The 15,757-nt window shown below is 46.2% G+C and overlaps 1 protein-coding gene across 3 annotated transcripts in view; it reads right to left on the bottom strand.

The window, feature by feature from the left end:
* Positions 1 to 15,757, bottom strand: part of LOC119182184 (uncharacterized) — a 56,267-nt gene that overhangs the window by 25,870 nt on the left and 14,640 nt on the right. The window contains exon 1 of one of the 3 annotated variants that reach the window (XM_075866635.1): positions 8,835 to 9,052. The exons of the other annotated variants lie outside the window; for them this stretch is intronic. Within the exon in view, the coding sequence (XP_075722750.1) occupies positions 8,835 to 8,890 (56 nt within the window). The 5' untranslated portion in view covers positions 8,891 to 9,052. Of the gene's footprint in view, positions 1 to 8,834; positions 9,053 to 15,757 lie in introns of those variants that run through there. 3 annotated transcript variants of the gene reach the window in all.

The following is a 15,757-nucleotide window of genomic DNA, read 5'->3' as shown; positions in this document are numbered from 1 at the left end:
TGTGAGTTCTGGAGCTACCACACAATCGTGTGACGTCAGCAATTTCTCGAAGCAGCACGAAGGCATTGCGTTGACTCCCAGTCAGGACGGCGAAATTTCGAAGGGGGCGAAATCCACACGCAGCTGGGCAGCCTGCTTTGTTTCTGTTTGGTTTTCTCTTCGTTTAGCTTTTTTTCTAGTTCATTTGCTCCTTTTACTTGTGTTTTTCATATCCATATTTCTTCGCATTTCTTCCGCTTTCTCTCTCTGTGCGCGTACAATACATCGTGGCCCGAGACGGCTGGCTATTGGCCTTTCTTTTAAATGCGAAGCATTTCTTAGTGAACTTCAGCGACTGAGCGTATCTATCTATCTATCCATCTATCTCTCTTATCTATCTAAGCGCGCACGCTGAGCTGCACTCTTGCAAAAAAAGAATGCATGTATACGTTACCTTGTTACTGACTGTCCTCCAAACTCCTTTTTCCACGCACAGTATATGTGGGCTATAACGCGTGCCCTTGTGTACAAGAAAATATAACCATTCGCGCAGTCTCCACAAGTTATTACGTCACCGACAGAGCACCTTCATGCAGGCATTCATAATCAGCACCTGTCTCAGGTGCGCTAGCGCCGAACAATCGTCACCATTAAGGAACCGGAAACAAACAAACAAACAAAGAACCCGTTAAATCACAGCTCGAGGCTACCGAAACGTATTATAGGGAACCTATAGAGAGGGCTAGTTGAGAGAGTAGAGAGAAAGAGGGGGGTTTCTGAGAGCAGTGGAGTCGAGCGAGTGCGTTTCTGTGGCGCAGCTCTATAAATGCGCGTTTCGGCACACCTGCGTGGCGCCATATGCGGCGGTACTCCGTTTCCCGAGAATGCAGATGCGCCGCGCCCCTTAGTGGGCGAGGAGTGGACTAACAAAGGAGAGGCCCTTCACGAAATGCGCTAAATATTCTCCCTAAAGTACCGCATTGCCACACTTACACGGAGCGCGACCGCGGAAAGCGATGTCGCGGCGCCGATTTTGCGAAATGTCAACAGCAAGAAAGAAGAAAAAAAGAGACAGTTCCAGCGCTAGGCCGAAAGAACAAATGCGACAGCCAAAAAAATGGCAGCATATCCACGGAGTGAATGATGGAGAGTGGGGCGAAGCATTCGTCCGTCCATGCGTCTGTTCGTGCACCCGTCCCTGCGTTCGTTCATGCATCCGCCCCTGCGTCCGTTCATGCGTCCACCCATGCATCTGTGTGTGTCCGTTCGTCCATCTATTCAACACTCCAAGTCCCACCACCTCGCATCTTTTCATCATATATTCCCCATATAGAAGCACCGCCATTCAGTGGACATTCCAAGGACTAAACGAGAGGTGGCACACGCACACTTTCTTACGGCTTGCGCTTCGGGTCTACTTCCCACCTTTAACCACCTTGAGTTCATGGTATATACTAGTTCTCTGTATTCATGGCACTGCGGCCCAATGCTCGCTAAACCTTTCTAAAACCAAGGAGGTTACGCCCAGCCAGTATAACATAGCCACCTTTTCCTGTCAGATAGTGCTCAATGTACATGCCAATGGCTGCTAATGGGGATCGCAACGTGCGCGTTGACTAAAAGCCGAATGCTCCCGTGTCTCATTCCCCATTAGCAGCCATTGGCATGTACATTGAGCACTAATTTTTATTGTTAAACAACGCACAGAAGAAATCTCTCACCGGCACCACCTTGGAGGTCAAATGTTATACCTATTTCGGGTATGTGCCACTGGTGGTTACGTACTACGAGGGACGCACAAGCCACGCCATTAGGAGCTTCGCCCCTAAAATTTGATAAGGAAGAAAAACAAGAGCGAAGACAGGGAGGCAAACCAGGTGCATGTTGGCTACCCTACACTGAAGAAATGGGAAAGAAGAGTATACAGATGAGAGAGAGGAGAGCCACGAATCGGAATGTTACACGAAGTAACGCTCGCAGATAATATTCCTTGATACGATCTCACGCAACTTTACAAAACGTTGGCGTAAGGGATACGGCTGCTCCAAGAACACTGGCGGTGCCCGGGCTGTGTCATCTCAAAGCGAAGGAAACGGTGAGAGCAGAGCAGGTAAAGTACAAGATTCTGTGGGCCGTGTACTGTCTACATCTACGGGTGGGCGCCCCTAAGGCCTACCCACGCGTACGCGTACGACGCGTCAACGCGCAGCGTGCCTTGTCCTTATGAAGCCTCTACGTACACGAAAGAGAGGACGCCCAACTTCACGCAGTAGTGCGCGCTTTCCCTCCATAGCGAAAGTGCGTGCACGGAGAGGGCACGCCGTTCGCTGACGCGTAGCAACACGCACGTTTGTTTAGCGCTTTACGGTCAAAGTTGCAGCTGCTGCTCGAGTAACACAACCCCCCCCTCCCCCCACCCTTAACTGACTCCTCCAAAACTGTGCATCCCCCATTGACATTGCACTGATGACCCTCAGTACATTATCAACACCGCAAGCACTGGATAACAATTTCGTAAATTCTGGAAGTACTGTGGATGTTCAAGAAGAGAATTTCCGAAAGCACTTTCGGAGATCAGGTAATTTTTGAGAGCACTGTGGAGGACCGATCAGGTTTTTCAGAGGCACCGTCAAAGCTTAGTGGGACCCGAACACTGCACTCGCAAAATAAAACGTGAATTTACAGTGGATATTCTTATGATAAAAGATGCGAGGTCGGATACTCGAATAACAAAGCTTATATAGAGGCGCAAACGAGAATCAAAAGACCAAAGTTAACTGAAAATAAGGCGAGAATTAGAAATACAGTTAGACAAACGCCAGTTGAGCTGGGCTGCGAGAAAGCTTATATAGAGAAATTCGGAGTACATACTGAACGATAGCAAAGTTATGTTGACTAATACACCTGTAATAGGTGGGTACATACAGCCTCATTCTATTAACATCGACTGAGTGTCTGTAATTACCGACTCCTGACATCACGAAAAAAAAAACAACAAGCTGCTGATAGTGAACAACACTATAGTACCTCTAAGAATATGAGGGCTGGTTTGAATTAGATTTGCGCTTTCTAAAAAAAAAAAACCGTTAAGCAGAGTTGTACCCATCCGCTCTTCATACTTAAAAAAATAAGTGGTTGACCGTTTTCCCGGTTATCTGGTCACACAGCGAAAAGCGCCATCAACCTCGCGTGCGCGAAGTTCATTTTTCTCAACACTCTGAATTTCGCTCTTTGGACCTATCGTGGTAATGAACGGCGTCCCTGACAACAAAACGAGAAATACGAACGAGGTGCCAACGGGATTTATGATGATTATAGTTGCGGTAACAAATGAGCCAAACACAGCTGACATTTTTTTTTTCTGGATTAAGCGCATCAAGTTCACCCTCATTCGGTGCCGCACCGCAATACGCGCTAGCTGCACAGAGAAACTAAAAAAAACATCCTGCAATGAATTTGCGTGCGATCGGCGGTTCGCAATCTTCACGGCATTAGTCTCCGATAAGTCGCTGCTCCAGCCGCCATTTAATCTCGCGGAGTGCTATAGTCGATAACTATAAGAATTTCCTTATGCGTTCAGTTGCCGAGCTTTTGCTGGCTTTTACGTCACACACACACACACACGCACACGCGCACACACGCACACACACACGCACACACGCGCACACACACACACACACGCACGCACGCACGCACGCACACACGCACACACGCGCGCGCGCACGCGCGCGCGCACACACGCACACACGCACGCACACACACACGCACGCGCACACACGCACACACGCACGCACACACACCAACCAATGTTGAAACTATGTTGAAGTGTCGAAGGCCAAGATGACGGTTAAACAAGACACCGCATTTCCCGTACGTGTGAAATATAGCTCCGCTATCTACAACCGCGAAAATCAGTTCCGAGTAGTTTTCGCGTGACGTCACGCACTGTGCTTGCGTGGTCATTAGAGAGCCAGAATATGGCGTTTACAGTGACAATAATGCGCTTTAGTTATAATCAATCACTCGTCATGTGTTACACCCAAAACCAAGACACGAGGCGCGCTATGCATGATGGGAGACACTCGATCGATTCAACCGCCCGGGGCTATTTAACCGCCACCGAAGTGCGGCTGCAGAGGCTGGTATGGTCTAACCCGTGGTCTCACGCAACACCTCGTGCAACAAGGCTCACAGAAAGATTTTTTCGGGGAGGGGGGGCGGGCACATGTTGAAGGCCTGCAAAAACTTTTTTTTTATTATTGTCCTCGGAAAGGCATACATCTCAACTCAAATTACGGGGGTGGGACGGAAAAGGCACCCAAGAAGGATAGCATATCTAGGAATAAAAAAACGATGTCACGTGATAACCATGTGGCATTGTTTGTGAGCACGTGAAATTTTATTTCAATACTTGCAGCACTTCCTAAAACATTGCGTAAAAACTGACATATGCAATTTACCATGCCTTGCTTTCTTAAGCCATTATAAGTACGTATTAAACAAATGTGAAGTGAATAGACACCCCCTTGAAGTGGTGCTTGTTTTAATGTTGGTGAGAATCAGCCACAGCGGAGAGGACAGCCTCGGAAGCAAAGGCAACGAAGCTCTTTTATAAAAGGAACGCTGACACTACACGGCAGAAAAAGTAAATAGTGAAACGGTAAGTCGCTCCACGTAGCTATTCGCGTACTTATTTGCAGAACTAACTATAGGGCTTATTAACAGTACCGATTATAAAATATCAGACACACAGCGCCCGCCACGGCGCAGAAAACAAAATACGTATTCGTAGCGCCTCAAGACTGATCGCATTATTCACATGTAGTACAATCTGCCGACGCAAAACACACTCTGTGATGCATTACCGACGTTTGATAAAGTATCAGACGAGGAGTACTAACAAGCTATATATGCAGCACGCAAGACTGAAGACAAATTTGTCGGGAGTTATATTGGCGCTTCGTTACTTGCGTTCTCGAATTAATTTCGCCACAAGCGGTCTTTACTACAGCGCTTTGACTTCCAGAGGTATATGCCATGGCAATTGTTCTATGCCAGGGTGCTCCACGTACAATGAATGCAGCAGTAAAAACAAATTAAAAAGTCTGACACAGAAGGAGCTTGCGTGCGCAGATGTTCGATCAGTAATCTCTGGCGATTCTGACGCAATAATGTATTAGTGACGCTTTCAATGTCTCAATTTCTGGCTGTACATTAGTGACACAGACAACAGAAGAGAAAAAAATAATACAGCCAGACGCACAGGCAGCTACCATCGGCAAGAACGACTTGGGCCACGTAGTGCAAATAACGCCTGATAAAAAGAAACTCGCATAGAATCGTCTGTTTCCAGTAAAACAAAACAAAAGAAACAAAAAAACGTAACAACATTTGCATTGGGCACGTATGGCGAAACACGGCAGGATTCTGACATATTTTTGAAATAAATCGAACGAAGACATACCGACCCAAGATTCGTTAAAGTTTCTTATTCCCAAAACTTCTAAAGATTTCCTTGGTTAATCCGATTTGGCGACCTGTTTGCATTGTGCGCATCCTTAGTGTCTGCATTGTGTACCCAGTTCCACGAAATCAGCTTTCGCAAAAGTCCGATAATGCACTTTGAGTATTGCTTATTGTTATCTAGTACTGGGGTTCGCCCCGAATGCCTATGGAACGATTAAATAATACGCGGAGACTCTCAGCTCGCTTCACTGTACCCCCCCCCCCCCCCCCTAAGCTCTGAGCTCAGCTTTCCTAGATAACTAGGCCCAACAGTCTAGCAGCGTGGATAATGCAAGACATCACGTAATGCGTTTAAGTTGATGGGATCGACATGGTATATCAATTGTTAGGATTTCACGCCCCAAAATTACGATATGGTTAGAGATGCCATAGCGGAGGGCTCCGGAAAATTTAGCGACACGAGGTGATTTCAACATGCACATAAATCTAACCTAGCAATTCGCCCCTGTCGAAATGCAGCGCCACCGCGGCCGGTTTTTGATACCACCACCTCCTGGTCAACAAACGAGCACCATGACTACCAGACCACTCTAGCGGCTTAGCCACAGTATATCAACTGGTAGCAAGCGGAAGCCGCATGTTTGTTCAGACACGGGGAAACACCAAGAGCCCACGTTGTATACGCGTGAATGCGGTAGTCCCGCAAAAATTCAAGCCGCCTGCTTTGAGACGCGGGCGGCGCAACCATTTCGGCGTCTGGCGCCTCCGTTACGCCATAGGCGAAATCGTAGAAACTGCGCCAGTGCTCTGCGTATAGCACCTTTTTGTGTTTGGTTGATAGATTCTTGAAGGAGCAGAACTATACAGCATTATAAATTTATAAACGATGCATCCGTGCCTCGTCGATGACGACGCTATAACGTCAAGGCCGCACAGCCAAGCCTCTAATCTAAATAGGGCGCCTGGTCAGCCAAATATTTTTGCGCATTCGGAGCTCGCCCGTGATTCCCCGAAGTGCAGCGCTGGGATTTTTCAAAAATAATGGCGACGGAGGGTTCCTAATGTTGCCGCCCAATAGTGGTTTCACAGCGAAAGATATTGTCCGCGCCTCTACCACCTCCAGTGTTTGTTACAACTAACGCACGAAAGAAAACAAACAACAAAAAGAATAGTAAATGACCAAGATGGAACGGTGTTCGATCCGGAATCCGCTCCCTGCAATGCCAGCCCAATATACAGAGTCATGCCTGTGCTTCGCTTTCTCTCTTACATGGTAATTTTTAAAATGAAGGTGACGTGTGTATATGAAGGTGACGTATATATATATATATATATATTACGAACTGAGAAATTATCTTGGAATGAAGGCGACGAAGGCTTGTGTGAGTACACGCACACACACACAATACAGTCTCCGCCAGTACTTATTTCGCACCAGGCAGTGTGTAACAGTCGGTGATTTTTTTTTCCGCGTCATTTGTGAACTCCTGATTCATTTAGTATATCATCTGCCATTGATGGGAGGGGGTGTGGGCTGTGATAAAACCTCTACCTGCCTAAAAAAATGCTGTGCACGCCTTCTTGAAGCGGGACGTTTGGTGGTGATCGAAAGCCGTACAATACGTCGCAATTTATAGTCAAGTTAAAAACACACGAAATGGGGCAACTATTGCACGCTATAGGTCCCAAGCAGCAAGTTCTCTTTTTGTTGAGGAGATAAACAATTATCAGAACAGTGTTAGCTGTCAGAACACGCCCGGTGGACATTATCAAACACGCTCGATTGCCGAGGTTTTATCAGCTGCAGATAAAGTGCTAGACGGCTCATTTAAGACCTGCCCATAGATTACTGTTAACACGAGATACCATGACGAACCCAGCCCAGTAAGTGGGCGCTTTCACATTAACATACGAGCATCGAAAAAGGGCTTCAGCCGGTGTCACTTATCGAAACCGTGACAACTACGCGGTCATCTAGATGTAAATCAAAACAGCACAGCGATGAAGTGTAATGAGCAGCAAGCAAAATTCACAGTGTGAATACCTTCTCAAATCGTACTTCACGCGCCTGATTGAGCAAAAATCCGGCAAAGCGGGATGACCACTTACCGTACAGTTAACTGCAAGAGTACATGCTACGGCAAAAGGGCGAGTTGGGCCAGTTTGCTTGTGTCCCACATTGAAAGAGCGCATATAGCTACACCCGCATACGTGAACTGAGAGTGGTTAGGCCTGGAGGGGGGCGTCACCGTAGTGTACCAAGAGTCTGTAAGCGTTGCTGCGTACACAAAGACTGACACGACGGAAGAAAACAGAGGAGATAACACTGTTTTCTTCCTTCTTAACCGTCTATAGTTCACGTTAATGTTTCAGGAATGCCCCACCAAGCCATTTTCGCCTACTTCAAAAAAAGTATAGGCACGCGAATTACACGTATCAGGGGTCTGAAACGCGAGGCCCACATTTGATAGTCTTAATGTAATATATATTTGTTTATTCTCCGTAATATATGCTCATGAACGCAGGCGTGCCTGGTCTCAGACGACCTTTTCGTAAGACATCCGATCTGGTGAAGGAGTGTTGAATTGTTTTGGAACAGAAACCACTTCACAATTTGTAGCTTGTTGATTGATTGATTGATTGTTATGTGGGGTTTAACGTCCCAAAACCATCATATGATTAGAGAGACGCCGTAGTGGAGGGCTCCGGAAATTTCGACCACCTGGGGTTCTTTCACGTGCACCCAAATCTGAGCACACGGGCCTACAACATTTCCGCCTCCATCGGAAATACAGCCGCCGCAGCCGGGATTCGAGCCCGCGACCTGCGGGTCAGCAGCCGAGTACCTTAGCCACTAGACCACCCCGGCGGGGCATAATTTATAGCTTGTGATGAACGCCGTTATAGTTCAGTGAATTTCAAGCATCTGGCGTTCTTTAACGTGCACTCTCATCGCAAATTACGTACACAGGCCTCTACCCCTCCGCCTCCACCGAAAGGCAGCCGAGGTCGAACCCACGACCTTCGAGTCAGCAGACCATAGCAACTGAACGACCGAGGATAATAGAAACTTTCGGAATCGGCGTCTAGGTTTGAGACAATCCGGAAATAAATATCTGCGCGTTTTTCGAAACATGTCGCTCGACCCACTGCATTACCGAGGCACAAATAAAAAAGACCTTTGAAAATTACAGCTGTTGCAGACATTTTAGACAGGCTGCCCCCAAAACACACGCACACACACACACTTGCTCCCATCATTTTACAACATCCTGGAGCATCGGAAAACCAATCTCCTTCCGTGACGCAAGCTAGCTGAGGTGACTTTGAGACTTCCCCATAAACAACGCCCTTACTAGAGGCGTGGTGTGCATTCCAGTTCAACTCACGCGTTGGTTGTCATAGTAGCCTCGACGGGGAATGCTAGGCAGCCGCTTGTTGACATGGTGGCGCTGGCACTTCTCGTGTACACGAGAAAGACTCGGGATCAGTCCACGCTAGTGTGCAAAGCAACCTAACGCGACTGTTGCAACGAGATACGGGCAGACGAGACCTGGTGCCGTATGCGTGTAGAAGAACCAGTGCGGAATGCAAGTACACGAACAGCTGGCAAGCTTTCGAGGAACCAATCGGGTCCATGCAAAACCTTGCGTCACGTGACGTAACGTGCTGAAGCGAATACCACCCTTTGAACGTGGTCGCATGATGACGCGTTGGCACGCCCACCGCAGCAAGCGAACACTGCGTATTGCACGTGCCGCACACATGGAGGCGGGTGACGGCTGTGTGTAATCCCGTGCATAGTCTAACCCCCCTCATACTCCGAACACACATACACGCAGAATCGCCGAGCTTGGTGCGATAGATAGCTTATCACTATAGCGGAGGTGTGTCTGCGATAAGAGGAAAACGCGCCTCGCTGATTAGAGAAACAAAAGCGAAAGCTACCATAGTGGTGTCGGCGAATATACGCATCTTGGCGAAAGGTGCTTTATGAGGCAGATCTGGCTAGCGGCGAGAAAGTGCGCGAGCTACTGCCACACCCACCGATCATCATCGTCTTCTTCAGTAACAGCGGAGCGTCCGTCATTCAGATTCATTACAATATAGCACTATATATATATATATATATATATATATATATATATATATATATATATATATATATATATATATATATATATATAACTAACTATGGTGGTCTATTTACTGTTGGCCCGAAAGTCACGCGATGGGATTCCGGCCGCATTTTTCGGTGGAGACGAACATGCTTGGCGCCCGTGAACTCAAATTTAGCTGCACGTCAAAGAACCCCAGGTGGTGGAAATTCCCGGAGCCCTCCGCTGAGGCGCCTCTCGTGTAATCGTACAGTGGTTTTCAGCCGTGAAACAACAGATATTACTACATTAACACTTAACGCGAACCAGAGCCGTCGAACCGTGTTCCACGAAAGGCTTTTTCTGAATACCTTTGAAACCGGAAGTAACTGCTCGACTGGACACGCTCGGCAGATAAGCAAAAATGCTGCAGTGGGCGTGTCATTTACAGAAATGTTTAAAGATTAAGCGGAATGACAGGATAGTTAGCCAGTTCTTAGACTGGCTGGCTATCCTGTGCTGAGAAAAGGAGTAAGGGGAATAAAAGATGATAGAAGAGAAATGTTGCAAAAAGTGAGAGAGAGAAAATACAAAAGTAGCGATAGAGGAAAAACAAATAAGAATATAACATTAAAGTCTGTCTCTGAGGCCAGTTGTCTGCAAAAAGCGTAACAAAGCTTTCAAAGCATTCTGGGTTGAGGATGGACTGGGCCAATGACCCAGACTCCTTTGTTCCGACAAAGGCCGATCATCTAGTCTATCCAGAGCCTCAGTACAGAAATGAAGCTACGTGAAGCAACTACAAGAGCATAGCACCACGTACCTCTTTGTGCGTGTTGTAGCAGTGTAAGAGTGCTTCAGATACAGCGTCACAGTGTTATCGTTGTGAACTGCCAGAACGACGACGCATGCGCACAGTTGACCGGCTGGCGACGGATCGACTCTCGAAAAGGTCGCCGTCGGTTGGCGCGAGTGACTTCGTCGCAACTTGCAAGTGCACTGGCTGCCCTCTTAGATACTCTAATCGGATAAAACTTCAGACGGCCGCGGCATCTCCTTCTCAAAGGCGGAGACACACAAGCTCGCACCAATGGGCGTGCACTCCGTAATGACGTAACGAGCCGGACTGCCGACGTCTCCGTCATCGGAGAACGCCGACGACTGCACGGGCGGGACTATTTCTTTAGTCGCAGAGGTGATCGTTTGCAGCACGACGTTCATCTGCGCGAGACCCTTCCAGATTTCACGAGTTCTGTGCGACTTTAATTGGTTTTAATTGATCTCCATCGAATAAGCCTGTAATGAATGGAAAAATAAGTAATCGATAAGAGGACGAAGTTTAAGCGATTACTTTGGTGTAATTATTACAATGTATTCACTTCCACGCCGGTAAGGCAAACTAGACGACAGGGCGGCCAAATAATCTGTCGAAACATGTCCCGCATTTGAAAAATTGCCTTGATATGTACCGGAGCGCCCCACCGCTGCTGTGATTGAATGGAACGGCGCTCTCCTGGTGCACGCCTGTAAAATTTGTCGAAGTAGCCACGAACTAAATAAAGCACATAACGAAATGGCATTGTGTATTGATAGAAGCTAAACTCAACGGGTCCCGTCTGCTATCTGCGTGTCGACATGCCCTTAACAGCGCAAGCGTCAAAATAAGCTATACATCACTAGTTATACGTCAACGCGTCGACGCTTTTGTTCTGACCTCGCCGCTTGATGTGGCTACGCAGCGGCTAATTTTTACCATTGGTTTCCTCGCTGTCAAGAGCACGTTTTTGCAAATTGATGCGCACTTTGAGAAACACGAGATAATACCACGATTGACGTGCGATGATCGCACTCGTGAACATTTGACACACACATACAATAAAGAAGACGAGCTGTTACTTCACGTAGCTCTGCATAATGTCAAGGGGCGCGTATGAGTCAATCGCGAGCGTCTGCCACAAACGCGCAGGTGAAAATTTTCCTTTCAAGTACGCGAAGTCAAGAGATGATAAACGCAAAAGACGCACGCGCACACCTTTTAGTCGACCAACCCATGTTTTTTATGGCACGCTCCCCAGTACGCCCGCGGTGCGCGCATTCGGAAGCATTTTTAGTGGGTGAACTTTGTTCGGCCTTCCTTTTCTTTGACGGGCACTTGAGGTCCCGAGGGGGCGGCGCTTGCAAGAAACAAGGCAGATCACGTACAGGAGAGAGGAGTGTTCCTCATGCAGGGGGAAAGAGTCGGGAAGTCTGTACATACCAACACCTACCTACCTGCCTACCTACCTACCTACCTACCTACCTACCTACCTACCTACCTACCTACCTACCTACCTACCTACCTACCTACCTACCTACCTACCTACCTACCTACCTACCTACCTACCTACCTACCTACCTACCTACCTACCTACCTACCTATCTATCTATCTATCTATCTATCTATCTATCTATCTATCTATCTATCTATCTATCTATCTATCTATCTATCTATCTATCTATCTATCTATCTATCTATCTATCTATCTATCTATCTATCTATCTAGTCTGTTTTCATAGATAGACAGATAGATAGATAGATAGATGGATAGATACACAGATAGATAGACAGACATACACAGACAGACTACATAGATAGAGAGACAGACATACATACAGACAGACAGATAGATAGATAGATATCTAGATAGACATATAGATAGATACATAGATAGATAGATAGATAGATAGATGGATAGATAGACACATAGACAGATAGATGGATAGATAGATAGATAGATAGATAGATAGATAAATAGGTAGACGGACAGACAGACAGACACAGATAGATAGATAGATAGATAGATAGATAGATAGATAGATAGATAGGTAGATGGATAGATAGATAGATAGATAGATAGATAGATAGATATCTGATTTGTGATAGATTTCTCTGTGTAGAGATTGTACTCGCTTATAAACCACAAGATGCCTTGTCTCTAACGGATCCTTAACTAGACATATCAGCTACGGATCTCGATACTTTCACAAAACCTTTTTTTAGAAATTATTTCATTGAAAATAAGGCATCGTTTTCTATCAATGCGCGCTGTGCTGAGAAAATCTGTTTACATGACTGATTCCAATCAATTCGAAGCGTGGTAAAGAGCTAGGAGATTCACCCACCGCGGCAATCTCATATAAAGCATTTGTAGATAATCTTGAGCTTACTTTACAGCTGTCATAACAGTAAGCACAGAAACTAGGTGTTCGGTGACGTTTTAGCTGATGGCGAGCTATCAGTGGCGGCGAGCGTGTGATAACTACGGGCCGGACGTAATCGCTGAAGTTCCTTTTAACGCGATATCGTTAAAGAGGCTCGTTTCGCCGAAATTCCAGCGTCGGCGTCGTTAGTTGTGAGTGAAAAATAATGATCTTTGCGCAACCTAATAATCGAGAAAGAAACAAATAAGATAAACAATAAAACCTCTGGGTTTCAGCGCGGATCTAACCCGAGTAGTTTAGGTGAAAAGCGATTGTTCTATACCGCACAGCTACGCCTCTGCTTGTGAATACAGTCAAAATAATTTTCTATGCTTGAAAATGCAGCCAAATCAACTTCACGTTTTACAAATACGCGCGTCCTGGATGGCATGCTTCACAATACAGTATGAAATATTGTCGTATTGTCGTAATAATGCGTGGTACAAGCGTACATTGCCACCGGGTGTCAGAACGTCGGATGATCATGATGAATATAGTTTAAAAACAGTGGCTCACTACAAAAGGCACACACGCTATTGCACCCTGGCGACGTAGTAGGTGCATAGCTAGAGCTTAAAGTATGCACCAAGAACCGAATATCACTGTCGCGTTCAACTCTTAAAGTTGCAGCTTAGGGCCCCCCAATTTTTATCTGTGCTGCAGCCTACAGCCACCTTGAACTGGCGTCCAAGATGGCTGCTTTACAAGAGCCAATAAAATTTCCGATTTAACGTAACAAACAGGCAGAGATGTCACAGGCATGTTAGCCTTTACCTGTTCAAGCAATTGTACACGGTTCTGCACATTGCAATAATATATGATTTTCTTAGCTTTTTGGCCCTGTAATTACTCTTTGTTTACGCCTTCGAACGACACGAAAGAGAAACGACAACAGACATGATCACAACAAGAAGATGAATCAAACACGTACACGAAGAGAAGGATCAGAAACGGGCGAGATGTACGGCACGAGGTAAAGATCACTCGTTGACATTGAATCGTCAACCACATGGGCGACCTATATTTAAAGAACGCAGACGAGTAAACACTAAGTCACACTGTGCGCCAGCACGAACCATGCACCGCAAAAATGTCCGCGCCTTCGCAGGGGATATTTTTGGGCAGTCGTGCGTCTAGACAGATCTTTGCAACAGTTCTAATGCCATGCATGGAGGTCGAGCCCTCACTGACGTAAGCGTGTTTGTTTAGTTTCAGAAGTGTCTGAATGATTTCCGGCTTGATATTCGGCTGTGTTAGCAAAACTAGAAAAAAAAAGGAGAAGAGGAGAGAATAATGCAAAGATTGTAATATACTCTAAGAAGGAAAAAGGAAGAGTATGCGTTACTATTCAAGGGCATGAGAAGAGGAGAAGAAGAAGAAGATTGCTCACTCTCCACGAACATGACTATCTTTGTGGAGACGCATTAACTTTATTTCGGGTTCTACAACTCTGCTACGGGAGTATATCTACAAAACGTGTTCACTTGTTTCCTTAAAGAGAGTCATACACTTGTCAAGTCACGACTAAATTAACGCAAAATGTAACTAAGAACTGCCCCCTTCCTTCTTTCTTTCTTTTCTTGTAGCTTAGGCTTCCCTATTGTACTCAAACAAAACGCGGGAAACCTAATTTAGTTTCATAATCCCTTGGTTTCTCGCGATAAGCTTTGCTTTTTTTATTATTGCGATAGCAATCATATGGACACTCTCCGCTGGATTTCGCCGCCGGCATCGGCGTCAACAGTGGCGTCAATGTCATGCACCGCATATGTATACGTATCTATCTATATATATGAAAACACAAGAAAGAAAAACAACCAGAAGAAAGCACTCCGGCGCGCGTTTTTTTTTATTTCGACAGATCGAAGCTTCCATTCAAGTGCAAACTACTTATGAATTACCAGCTGTTTTAGTTTATTTGTGTTCGCTTTGTTTGCAATAAAAATGATGCCTACGATCACTTGGCAATAAACGCAGAAGTGAATATGACGATTCTATATATTCGAGCTTGCAGCCCACCACCTTGCCACTTTGCCGCTAGAAAATTTAATGACGCACATTGTTAGTAAGGTCAAAATTTTCTTTTTTTATTATATCTGGTGTATTGCTCCAAGTTGATCTTTTGTTGCCACAGATTACATATCTGGTCCAGGCGTTTTTCCCGGCCTAAAATTTTAGTGCCGAGGACACTAAGTATAAAAATTATTGCAGGAAATAGGCAAGTACAGATATCACCCTTTCTAAATTCGTCTTTTTCGCCCTCACTCCTAAGCTCTGAACATTCAGCACTAGCTAATCGTTCGGTAGCCTGAGCTCTGTCCCGTGTTCCCTTTCTTTTTTACATGCTTGCGCAACATGCCGGCAGTTCACCTCTTTGGGGGCTCCCAAATGACATAAAGTTGAGAAATCAGGTAGTGGTTTCTTCTTCACCTTTACTGCCGTTCCCTCACGCGCTATCACTTCCTCGTCACTTATTCGTCCCGCAACGCTGTTTGATCATGGTCTTTCTAGAAAACGCTGCCGATCGGTAGTCGAGGCTCCCTAGAACCCGCGAGCCAAATATTATAGCGCAGCACGTGGCCTGGAACGTAACATAAATTCCCAAAGGCAGCTAAAAATTTTTTTCTCTCCTCTCGACAAATGATGCTGTATACTGAAAAATCATTGCGTCACAGGCCACGTATCAGTCATTGGCTGATTTCAGCGCAGCGCGCCCGGCCGTTACTGGGGCCGCCGCGAGAGGCCGCGACTTGTCCCCGCGCGCGCACTCAATCGCACGTAAAAGCCGTGCAATTGAAAAAAAAGTAAAGTGCTAAAGGTCAAGGTCACGAGGGGCGCGTGACGTAGTTTCTTTCCCGTGCCATCACTCCCTGCTTAGCTTCCTGCACTTTCTCGTCTAGAACAGGGAAGAGAAAAAAGCGATCATAGCATGCGACGAATCTCTGTAATTCCGCTCGCACTAGACGGATTTCAAA

Source organism: Rhipicephalus microplus, chromosome 6 (genome assembly GCF_043290135.1).
Source record: "Rhipicephalus microplus isolate Deutch F79 chromosome 6, USDA_Rmic, whole genome shotgun sequence".
Lineage (NCBI taxonomy): Eukaryota > Metazoa > Arthropoda > Arachnida > Ixodida > Ixodidae > Rhipicephalus > Rhipicephalus microplus.
Note: the sequence above shows the minus strand (reverse complement) of the source record. Positions and strands in the feature narration are given on the sequence as shown.